This window comes from Tetrao urogallus (assembly GCF_951394365.1).
Source record: "Tetrao urogallus genome assembly, chromosome: 13".
Classification (NCBI taxonomy): Eukaryota; Metazoa; Chordata; class Aves; order Galliformes; family Phasianidae; genus Tetrao; species Tetrao urogallus.
The window spans coordinates 5,761,178-5,773,699 of record NC_136826.1 but is presented as its reverse complement, the minus strand read 5'-3'; the positions used below and the strand labels follow the sequence as shown (position 1 = coordinate 5,773,699).

Genomic DNA, 12,522 nt, shown 5'->3' with positions numbered 1-12,522 from the left:
GCACTGTCACTTAGGATGTTGTCTGCAAGTTTCCCATTTACTCAAAACCCAATGCATGCTGGAAAATTAAACGTCAAATTCCAGTAGGGCAATATTATTAGCTTTGTTTTCCTTACTTGAAACAAGGAAAGAATGCACTGATGAAGTTGCATTCCAATGATGAAGACAGAGCTTCAAATGATGAATTTAAATAGTTGCCATTGCTTTGGCTAGACAGCTTTTGAAGTAAAAGATGATGTTCTCTCTGACAAGTTATCAATCCTGCTGAAGTTATACGAGACATAAGAATTTCAATTTCGAGGTTAATTTCAATTCAGTTTAAATTAGGTGTCTATCTATATTCAGCAAACATTGGTATTTTATTGGCAGTTCCGTTTTTGATCCTGTAAGCATGGAGAATTTGGTTACAAGGAAGCATACTGCCAGCCTTAGTAGCCCTTCTGAACGCCTACACTTAAACATCTGCCTGAAAGCCCATCTAAATATCTGAAGATTTCTAGATGTATTGTATCTCACTATTGGTATCGTGGCATTTGAATCGCCACTTCTCAAGAATCTAAGCAGCTGTGGCCAGTTCTCAGAGGTGCAAGGAGGCTAAAGGTGCCTGTGGTTTTCACAGATGCCACTCCTCTGGACCCAGTCCAGCAGCTCTGCATCCATCTTGTGCTGGGTTTCACTGTTGTCACTGTCCTTCCAGTCAGAGCAAGGATGGGGATTTCTATGTCAGGATCCAACTTCCCCTTAAGTTAAATGGAAAGTTCTCAAAAAATGCATTGGGTAGCAGAACCATGATGGATCTGACTGAGTGAAATCAAGTCAACTGCAGAACTGGAGATGCAACTGTATCAGCACCATGGCTCTCCCAAGCCAGGATCACATGCTGTTATGCTGTGGCAGCTGTCCTGTCACAGGGGCCCAAGCTTGTGCCTGGCACTGTTGCGTGCCATTCGTGAAAGCCAGCAGGTGTGCATGATGTGGTGGCACTGCATTGTGTTCCAGAGAAATTGCTCAGTACACACAGAGCTAGGCTCTGAGCCACTAGCAAAACAGCTTTATCGGTACCTGCATCTGAATTCCATGCCTGGGATAAATTCCAAGGTCAGCTCCATGCTAAATGACTTCTCCTGCTCTTGTACAAGTTTTCCAAAAACCAGATATCAGTTCAAGTTCCACGGCTTGTCCTATCAAGGAACACCTCTAAATATGTCTTTAACAACTCTTATAGCTACATTCTCTCTCTAGCCCAAAACTGATGTTTCCCTGCTGTTACGTTCACGTGGCTACTAGTTGTGTATGTGTTTATGGAGCTTGTCTTTACCCAGAAAACAGCTGGATGTTACTTCTGAATAGAAACTGAGAATTTCTTCTTTTCAACTTTTCCCATGAATTACATGTTTGGCTGTGAGGGAACAGAGGCCGGCTCTGCAAGTCCCTCACACTGATTCTCAAGAGCATTCATTACTTCTACATTGTATGCACAGATCACAAGTGCTCTAGCAAAATCTTTTCTATTTAAAAGACAAGTCAGCGTGTCCTTGCTTTGTTATGAAGGTTATTACTGTTATGAGCCTTACTTCTGTACTACTTTTATTGGCCCAATTCAAAAAGGAACACTTGAACATTTCATACTTTCTACATTCAAATAAAGCATCCTGTGAGCTTACATGGGATCCAGTCTTAGTGGGTCAGTTTCTCATATATGACATCTCTGCCATAACTCAGTGCTGTCGATGATCACATCATATATATATATATTAAATAAAGCATAAAAATAAGGAAAAAGCCAACCACACATAGGGGTATAAAATGTGCAGGACTAAGTATGGCTTACATTTTCCTGACGTAATAGAATGTAAATTATTAGTGGCTACACTTCAGAGTCAAGTTACAGTCAGTCAAGTTACATACCCACTGATCAACAGTAACTGCACTTGTGGGTCCCCTCAGCACACAGCAGATGGAAGGTCACACAGCCTTGCCTTTCTCTGTGAGCTCAGCTAAGCTCATTTCTCCTTGCCTTTGTGACCACATATGTTCCAAGATATTTGGGAAGTCATCTGTAAATAATCTAACACAATCAAGTCAGACTAAAGACTGACAAATTTAGCTGTAAAGCTGGATGAGACTTTTCCTCTACATATCTCCCAAATCCTTGCACGGTGACTCCCCTAACTGATACTGCTCTACTTCATGTACAGGAGATGGAGAGTTATCCTGGGAGCAGGCTGATGGAGATATCTTCCGGCAGCCAGCCAACAGGGAAGCTGTAAGTGTGACCTATGATTTAAGGACACATTTTCTGCCCATGCATGCCAGTACATTGGGGGGAAAAAGAGAGAAAAAGAAGAAAGAGGATGTTAACAGATCTGACAAGGTATAGAAATATCTACTGCAGCAAGCTCCTTAATAAACTTAACCTGAATTCATGAGTAAGTCTGAATTACAAATTCACATGAGCTCCTGTAGGCTCTGAATTTGGCCATCTGTATGTGCTCTATGAGAATAAAATTCCACAGCATTTTGTTTGCTATACAAGCAACGCTTCAAAATCAAAATTACAAATTCTTATTTCCCAGTTGACATATATACATGTGTATTTACTTTAGGGGCTTCACTGCCTCTGGGGTTAACAGTAACCACTAAAAACTTAGTCAAGAGAGGCTTTTTGTAACAGCACTTGGAGAGAACATGAAGAGCTTTTAAGCATTTTTAAGCACACTACCCAAATACATGAACCAACAGGTCTTTGGATTAGTGAGAAGAATCATGCCTCATAAAATATCTGCGTTAGTACACACTATCCCTTCATGCCCATGGGTATTTTGGAAAATAATTCTCTGAAAATAGCCAGCTCTTTTGCTATAGAAAACACACAGACTACTTTCCTCTGCAAATCAAATGAGATTTCCCAGTCTGCAAGACAGATTGAAATAAGGTTCTGCTCAGTCTGTGTAAAGTTGGCTCGCCTGGCCCAGCACAAGCATTCAGAACAGCTGCATGCAAACAAGAAGCAGCCCAAGCAGAAAGCAGCTTTGATGAGGAAAACTAGACAGGCTCACCTGGTCTTAAAGCAGACGTAAGTAAAGAAGGTGTCTAGCTCTGAATTCTGTTTATCATAAATTGAGTGAAATGGGGACTTCTGGGTTGTGATTCATCTCCTGAGATCTACAACAGGTCAGATGGATCACGTTCAAGAAGTACTTGATAAGGGACTTCAGATAATCAGTTTAGAGGTAGACACCTACACTGAATATACAGTCTGGTGAGGTGAGGTCCAACTGTGTATATGTAGTTAACTTCATTGCCACGTTAAGCACCTGCAAAATCTGCTTTGGCCTTCTTTTGTTTGGTGCCATTCCTTACACTTAAGGCCGGTTTGTTGATGGAGGCAACAATCATTGCCCATACTGAGTTTCTAGTATAGCCTCTTTCCTCATGCTCCCTGGAATGATACATTTACTTTCCTGCTCTCTTTCTGTCTCCAGAGACACTCTTACCACCGCTCCCACTATGAGCTGTCACCCAGCTCCACCAGGCAGGTAGTCAATGTTCCACGATTTCCAAGTGCCAGGAGTAACCGCGGAGTCCTACCAGATCCCCAGCAAGCATCAGGAACAATAGTACAGATTGTTATCAACAACAAGCACAAGCATGGACGAGGTAAAGATAAGTATTTTGTATGGTATTACTCTGGGTCAGGCATTTAACACCTACAAAAAAGTCTTCACAAAATGTACAGCAGTCTCTTGGAAATTCACACTGGTATCAGGAGACCCAACGCAAATCAGAGGATGAAAGCAACAGACTAGTGAAGATATGAAATAAGCTCTTGACTGAGATCAGTTGTGCCTGCATTTCAGTCTGCATGGGCACAACATTATTGTGTTGCTTTCTGAATTGCTTTGTGGTATTGTACTACATAATTCAGAAAACACATGCTGCTGTGACCAGCAAAGTGAGCTCTAAGTGCCTCAAAGGACACCATGATGCCCTTAGATTTGCTAACTGGTTCACACAGTGACTTGTCCAGTAGGAAATAGATGGTGGTTATGTTCTTTACACTGTCTCCTATTTTGTAACTTTACCAGCTGCAAACTGCATGTATTTAAACCGCCCCACAAATCTCAGGCCGTAAAACTTTGCTGTAGAATTGGAAGTCTTCTGCCTCCAAGGCTTAGCAAATTATTCCAAAGAAAGAAAATATCATGACTTCCCCCACCTTAAGCTGGTTGTCTGAGATGCAGGGGGTCCTTTTCCTCCACCGTGTCTAACAGTAGATGCAGAGCAGGTAATTAGCTGAGACTGGATGTCTGAGGTGTAACCAGGCAAAGTTAACCAAAGCAATGAATTCCTTAGTGCCTTCCGATAGTATATTACATTATGTGGGCAGCAGGACTTTGAGCCTATATGGCAGACCTTACAGAAACATGACTAAGACATTCCTGCTGCATTGTAGGACTGACGAAAATAGAGGGAAAATATCAGCTGTCAGTTCATGGGACAGCAGGTGCTGTACAACCAAAAGGGCAGGATGCTCAGGTCCCACAGTGGGTGTATGTAAGCTAGCTGTGGTCTGCAGGCACAGGCCTAAGAAGCCATAAAATAAATAGCTGTAAAAGTACATGTTCAGAAAAGCAGTTATCCACAAACGCCACTCAGCAGGCACTCAGAAACTACCCACAAAGAGTTAAAAGCCCCTGTATTAGGGCCAACTAATCTTTCAAGGTATTAACTAACAGAAGGAATGTTGGCCATAGGATCTTTATTATCCACCTGAACAACCATGAAAAAGCATTCAGATCATGCCAGTGTTTTATGCTGAATCTAGGAGTAGGAATCTCCACACAGTGCAATATCTCTGACATGTTATTCACACATAAAGACATCATCAAAGCTGTTTCTAACTGATTTGTTTCAGCAAGTAAAAAGCATACAGATGAACAGCATATTTCTGAATGCAGTGTACTAACCGCTACAACTTCATGCATTCACTGCCTGGCGAGTGTCTGACTGATCCCCTTGGTGGAAACCAGAATGCTGACCATGTGTTTTCCTTTGTTCTTCCCCAATTAACAAGTAATGCATTAATTAGTGCGTATGCCCCTTGAGACACAACAAACTAAAAAGTAAATACTTAGCAAATAAAATGTGATTGTATGGATACAGACATAATTCTGAATGTGAAGAACACAAAGAAAACACAGGGCATTTGGGAACTAGAAGTTATACGCCACATTTTATCTTCTTCTGAAGGCTTCATTTGCTACCCCGGACTGTTCTGTGCTAAACAGATCCTTCTCTCATTTTCAGTAAACAGATAACACATTATTTGCTTTCATGTGAGAAACAAAACTGTTTTTCACCTCTAAAATAAAGCCGTGTCTTAAGAAGGAGTTAAAAAGTAGCAAATTATAAACCAAATGATAACATAACCTCATGAAAGATAATACATTACAAAGAACACTCCCCATAAATCTCAGCAACTCAGCAAAGTAAAAGCCAGTTGATCACATCTGTTACCAGTTAGATGTAAATTTCAGATTACAGATAAAAATTAAATTGCTTTTGAAAGTTACAGGCAAAAAAGGAACATATTTTACAAATAAAAGCATTAATAAAAATGATGGCATATTAAAAGAATTGGAAATATTTGCAGCATACCCCAGCTTCACTTCAGTTGCCTTTAGAATTCAGGCAATGCCCTTTCTTTCACCTTGTTAGGATTAGTTTGCATTTTTCTTCGTGTTTATAAAATATTTAAAAAGAAAGAAGTAAGGTTTATAGGACAAATGCAAACATGGTGTAAAGTGATATAATCCCCATTAAATGCAGGGTGACCCAAACTGACTTCTACCAGGTAGGAATTTTTCCACTCTCCTTTTGCCAGCTTTATTTCTCTGTCTCTCAGGGGCACAGATGAAGAAAATACTGTGAGATGCTAAGATGCTCTTGGAATGAAATCTCAGCCCCATACACATCCTTTCAAGTTAATGTTTTCTCGTGATTCCAAAGGCCAAATGTCCCTAGATACCTATAGACATACATATCCCCACAAACGACATCAGACTTCTTTTTGTAACATTCCACTGCTTTTGCTCTGTGTTGTGTAGCTCAAGTCCTGTGTATTACAGGCCTAGGTGGCACCAATCCGTCCTGTCGATAGTATGCTCTCCCTGCAAAAGCCACGTTCAGCTAATACTAGCAACAGCTGTTCAGATAACTTGTAGCAAATGTCCTGATTTTGCCCACTGCAGATTCAATACTAGAAGGCAGAGCCAATTTAGCAGGCTATGCCCTGTGTGTGGACTGAGATCAGCTGTAGGAAGGAGGAGTTAGTTTTGTAAGCTGGTTAATGATGCACAACTGAAATGCGTGCGCTGGAGGGGGGCTGCTCAAGTACTTGACTCAGCCACCTTCTCCATTGTCTTCAAAATAGTGGTGGACACTGGCATTGTGGGATTTGGAATCAAAGCCAATCTGCTCAGAAAAGTGTGATCACAGGCTCTGGCTCATTTTACGTGGCAAAACTCTGACTGAAGCAAACAAGTAGTGAAGTGAGCCAGAGACACTGACGAATTAGATATGGAGACACTGCTTTAAACAAATGTGCAAGAATCAAATGAATGTTCACAGAAGAACAGCCAGTGAACGTACCTTTTCCAGTCGTACTTTTTCTTCTTTTTCTCTTCTTTTGTAGTTTGTGTTTCAAATGGCAAGACATACTCCCACGGTGAATCTTGGCATCCTAATCTCCGGGCCTTTGGAATTGTAGAGTGTGTGTTGTGTACCTGCAACATCACCAAACAAGAGTGTAAGAAAATTCATTGTCCAGAGCAATATCCCTGCAAATACCCTCAGAAAGTGGAAGGAAAGTGCTGTAAAGTCTGTCCAGGTAAAAGAAAGAGTTGATGATAAACCACTTTTTTTCTGTGCATGTCAAGGATTCCAGTTACAGAATCTGATGAAAACAGCAAAGCAGTGCCCACAATTCTGATTTATGTGCAGAGATATCCGTGTGAGACACACAGAGCTGCCTGCCTAGCCCTCCCATTAACTGTTGTTACTCAGATGAAGGGCTTGTTGCATGTGGCACGTGTTCTCATCAACTCCTGCCTTTCTCTGTACTGTTTGCGTGACTTCCTGATTTCCAAAGAGAATTTTACAGAAACATATACAGTTCACCACTATCAGAAGACTCTTCCATTCTTTCCCCACTGCAGTGCGCACAGAACATTCAAATCATCCCGTCTTCTTTCTCCCATTTTTGTCCAACTTCCAACTAGCATCAGAATAATTACAATTTCCACTTCTATGTCCTGTGACTTCTCCAGGCTGTCATGAGATAACGTGCCCTGAGCCTAGCCCAGGCTTGCACTGAACTACTGGCTGGCCACATCCCTATGTGGCCCCTGCTGCTGATCAAACTGCAGAAGATGTAGGTTCTCCCCCTATCCTTTTCCTGAACAAAGCATTAACTAGGATTTCTTCACTCTCTCCAACCACTGATTTTCATTATTGTTTAGTTACCTCTGAGACTTCCACTGTTATTTCAGATATGCTTGGAAAGTGGACAGTGGTTCAAAAATCCTGAGGATTCTCACAGACCAGTATAGCTCATTTCTTTATGAAATTCTTTATGGATCATAAATACAAATTTATGTCTTGCCACAAGAGGCAGGCAATGGGAACCTAGCAGAATATAACACTATTAAATGCCTATGGCTTAGCTGGAGATGGATTTCAAAGACTACATAAGTGAACATGTGATTTGGTTGAGATGATCCTTGTGGGCCCCTTCCAACCTGGGATATTCCATGACTCTATGAAAACTCTGATTTTAAACTAAGCCTGCTTGGTTTAGTGCCACGTAATTTCTGGAAGACTTGTTTACAGCTGTAGAATGTGTTTTGGGCTTTTTTCTTAAACAGAAGAAGTGCCAAGTCAAAGCTTTGACAACAAAGATTACTTCTGTGGGAAAGAGACCTTTCCCGTCTATGAATCCATTTTCACAGAGGAAGGAGAAACCATCAGAAAAATTGCAGTAGAGACTGAAAAGTCACCACAAATAGAAATACACGTGTGGACAATCAGAAAAGGTGAGTTGAACAAGGTATATATTTTAAATTGTATAATCTCTCATTAAAATGCCACAGAAACTTAAATTGCAAGCATTTAGGGACTGCTATCCTCTTAGCTATTTAGGATACCAGTCCTACAGCCATGGCCACTACTACGTTTTGCTCCACCAACATCATTAATGACACACACATTTCTAGTTCTGCAAACTCCTGGCCTTTATTGTGAGCAAAACAACAAAACCATGTTGGGTGTCAGTAATACCATGTGTAATCTGTGACAGAGAAGTGAACAATGGGTTTGAACCAGGTGCTTGCTTAGCTGGATCAGAAAGGTTTCCTTTGAAATTACTGTCTGCCCTGTCTTCCTTAGTGATACGTAACTGCATTCATGATGGCCTAGAATATTGACAACAAATGTATTAAGGATGAAAGCAGTATCTCTTATTAAACCAACTGGTAAAATCAGAAAAAAATTCAAAAGCTTTCTGATTTGCATTACTGCAAATCCTCAACAGTTAGGACAGAAAAAATATTATCTTCAGCTCCTTAAAGAGCCTATCTACTTAATCCAATTTAAGCAAAAAGGATGCAGTCCCCTTAGGAAAACCTCATCTAGTGCAGCCCTTTCCACGGAAATGATCTCCAGAATGCACTATAAAGCACAAAGCCAAACCCCAACTGTGAGCAGAACAGAAGTCGCAGGAGGGCTGATGGTTAATAATTACTTTATGTGTTCAAGAAGCCACAAAGCCTTGTGATGACTTGTCAGTAATGTCTGCTAACTCACGACAGGCAAAATGGCAGCTAACAACAAAATTGTACTGTCTTTGTCCAAGATACTGAGATTTTGGCTTCTGTTGTAGTTTTACATTTGCCCATGCTAAGAAAGGTTTTAGCTATGTCAGAAAAAAATCAGCTAATTCTCACACCCCTCTGCAACTCTCTGCAATCATAAATCCTATGTAGAGCAGCACCAGAGTAGCAAACAGACAGAAAAGGCCGAAAGTCCACATTACTGGTAAGGATTATTTCACAGTGTAGCTCAAAACAGCAGTAATTCTGCATAAAGACCGGGCAGCACCCCGGGCTTAGAGCAGTGTGCATGCTTCCAGTAACAGCCACTTCTTGTACCTTTGCTGAAGGGATTCTCCGTCATTTCTACATTGAGAAAATGTCCAAGAGGGAATTTGAAGAGCTTCCCTACTTCAAACAGATAACAAGGACAACCTCTAGTAAGTAAAATTCTGACACCTTCAGGCTTTCCTCCATCCACACAGCCTTGAAAAATACGCCATTTTACTCAATGCAGTCAAATGGCCTCATGTTCCTCTAGTATGTGGCTTTGTATAAAATCAAATAGTCAAAATACAGCAATTTAAAGAGTAGGTACACACAGCATGCTGTGCTAGTCTCCTGTCATTCTGAGAAAACAAATTGGCTGTTTTCTGCTTATAATGCCATGAGTCTGAAATATGACTGATGTCAGCACAACAGCACTATTTGACTTTATTTAAGCCCGTATACATACGTATGTTGTACTTGAAAGAAGCCTTTTCTATGTTCTTAGTAGTATTTTTATTATTAAAATTTGTCTTTTGAAAAGGTATGCAACTCATTTATCACTCTTGCTTCAATTTCTTTTTTGTATTTCATACAGCTTGGGATATGATACCTAATTTGACAGTTTAATTAAGGTATAGGCATTTTTAGCCACTAGTTCTTCTGCACTACAAATTGTCTTTTTTCTTTTTTTGAAGTTCCAAGTAGGGAGGGAAGCATTTTGACCAGGAACAATCCATTCTTCATAATACAGGCTAAGTGAGAGGCAGACAGCTTTTCATCTTGAATATTTTCTAATTTGTTCCTTTCAGCCTTCTCTGCACTTGTCATTGTTATCTGTACTATCACATCCTAGTTAGCAGGACTGTGAGCAACTCTATTAACCTTAGCAAAACTATACTGGAATACTGTTATCTGACACAGGTTGTATAATAAGCAGGTAGCTAGAGTTCATATTGCATGAAATGCTGACTTGTAAATGCTTTCTTTTACCATCACATTTAAATTTTTATATCACTGTCACAAATCAGGGGATCTGACTTCACAAATGGTTGAAGCAAATAGTACTACTTGACTAAAGAAAAGGATAGTCAGGTTCTTGTTCATCATTTATAACAAAATTGTTTTTCATGGAATATGTTAAATGACTGTAAGATACTTTGAATATTTTCCATGGGAGGATTGGACATCCACTCTTTGACCACTGTGAATCAGTTTGTCTGGAGAATGCTTGTGACTCCAAAGTTCCCTATGCCCTTCCTAAGAGAGTGTCTTTCTCCTTTGTGTTTTTGTTTTCAGGCCAGTGGAAAATATTTAGCGAGGGAGAAGCTCAGATCAGCCAAATGTGTGAAAGCAGAGTGTGCAGGACTGAGCTCGAGGATTTGGTAAAGGTTTTGTACCTTGAGAAGTCTGAAAAGGGTCACTGTTAAGGGAGACAGCACTGGAGGGAGAAACACAAGAAAACTTATGAAAACTTGGATCTGCAGCTGGACTGCAGGCTTATTTTGCTTAAGTCAACAGTTGCCCTAAAAACCAAAACTATAATGCAGTAATTATTCACATCATGCACAGCAAATTTGCTGCTTTCTGTGTAGTGGTCTGTGTCAATCGTTCAAATATCTCCTCCAGAATTCTAGGAGGCTCTGTGTTACTGGTGGGGGAAGCAGAAAGAGAGACTGTACTTTCCCAGAGTTGCATTTCTTTACAAGTTAAAAAGAGAAAACAGAATGCTTTTATTATTTGGCAAGTTTTTCAAACTAATGAAAAGAAGGACACCTAATAAATGTGCAGGAGCTGTGGAGAACATTATTTCCTGTGCCGAGCTCATACCATTTCTGGAGTTGAAATGGCTTGTGGATTTCTTTTTAAGTAGTGGAAGAAAAATACAAGTGCTACAGTACTTGTGTTGGAGACATGAAAAACAGATTTAAACTAACAAACTTCTAAGCAGCCTGCCTTTGGGATGATGTCTTGTAGTTGAACAAATGGAGTCCATAAACTGAACAGCAGGTGTTAGTGGCAATCACTCTATTTTTGTAGCAACTTGAGCAAATGTTCACTTTTAAGTGGTTTTCACTGTTTTCACCACCCACTTCTCTAAAAAAATGTAGGTATTATCTCTCAATCACAGCCCTATTAACTTCATTCTTCTGGGCCTGATTAACACGTGATTTTGGCTAATAGACTGCCTTGTAAAGCGATGCTGAAGAAGGTGGTGAAGTACTTGCAGCACTTTCGGAATTCCTAGGGCACCTCCCACTTAATAACTCCTTCGTTACAACAGAGCTTAATTTATTTGTTCTGGTTTGTTACAAAGCTAATCTGCATTTTTTTTTGATGATGACTTCCCAATTCTCAAGCTTCAAGGACAGATTTCCCCCATGACAAATACCAAACAGCTACAGCAAGCCTTTAGAACACAGTAGCCCTATGAAAACTCTTATCTTTGTGAAAAAGAATTTTGAGATACTCTGTTAAACTTAGTATAGCCCATCTACAGTGTTTAAGAAAGGTGGCTGTCATCTGCCAAGAAAAAAAAAAAAAAGCAGAAGGCTGTTATTTTGAAAAATTATTTTCTCTGAAGAGTCGCCATAATGCTGCACTGCCCAGGGGCTGCAGTGTTCGGTGAATTCCCAAGAAGCAAATGACTCTGCCTGCTTTGCCTCCATTTTCTGCTCCACAAGTGGGAAGGAACACCGCTGTTCAAACACACGCTAGGAAACAAAGCTTTGTGGAAACAATCTGAACCAGGGCCTTCATAGGGAGTGAAGTCACAGTGACTGCGAGGATTTTGAGGTTTGTTGTTCTGCCAGCAACAGCACTGCAGGGTGTACCATTTCTAAAGGGATGGAGGTGTGGGAGAGCACAGTGCTGAATGCCACCTCCCTGCAGCTCCTCTCAGCCAGCCTGCCAGGTGCTGCCCAGGCCCTGCTCTGCTGCAGGCAGCGCGGCCTGGGGCTACCCAGCAAAGAGGAGCAAGTAAGGAAAACAGGCTGAAAGGGGGAGGAAAGCTGGAGGGAACTGTGATTGATCAAGGCTGTTGTAACTCCAGGATCCTGCATATAATCGCCACACTGTCCCTAGGCCTGGGCGCAGAGTGGCTAACATAGAGGAACGCTTCCCTCCCTGCCAAGCGCTCGAACCAGTCCACCATGTCAGGAAAACATGCTAAAAAGGGGAGCGTGCAGGTGGATTTGCAATAATAAAACTAGTCTGATGTCAGTAAGAACCAAACCTCATCAGGCTGCAGTGAGGACAGCTGCTCCAGCACAGGTCCTGCACAGACAGCCCTGCCAGCAGAACAGCCCAGCAAGGCCACAGGGAGCCCCTCCCGCCCTGACCTGCTGCAGGGCCACTCCTCACACTGCTGGCCATTTCACGCCTT

General features: G+C 41.2%; 1 protein-coding gene across 1 annotated transcript in view; it reads left to right on the top strand.

The window, feature by feature from the left end:
- Positions 1-10,567, top strand: part of CHRDL1 (chordin like 1) — a gene marked incomplete at both ends in the record, with an annotated part of 36,587 nt that extends 26,020 nt beyond the window's left edge. The window contains 6 exons of the mRNA XM_079542124.1: positions 2,199-2,266; positions 3,486-3,660; positions 6,698-6,892; positions 7,929-8,096; positions 9,221-9,310; positions 10,437-10,567. Of these exons, the coding sequence (XP_079398250.1) occupies positions 2,199-2,266; positions 3,486-3,660; positions 6,698-6,892; positions 7,929-8,096; positions 9,221-9,310; positions 10,437-10,567 (827 nt within the window). The remainder of the gene's footprint in view (positions 1-2,198; positions 2,267-3,485; positions 3,661-6,697; positions 6,893-7,928; positions 8,097-9,220; positions 9,311-10,436) is intronic.
- Positions 10,568-12,522: the final 1,955 nt, after the last annotated feature.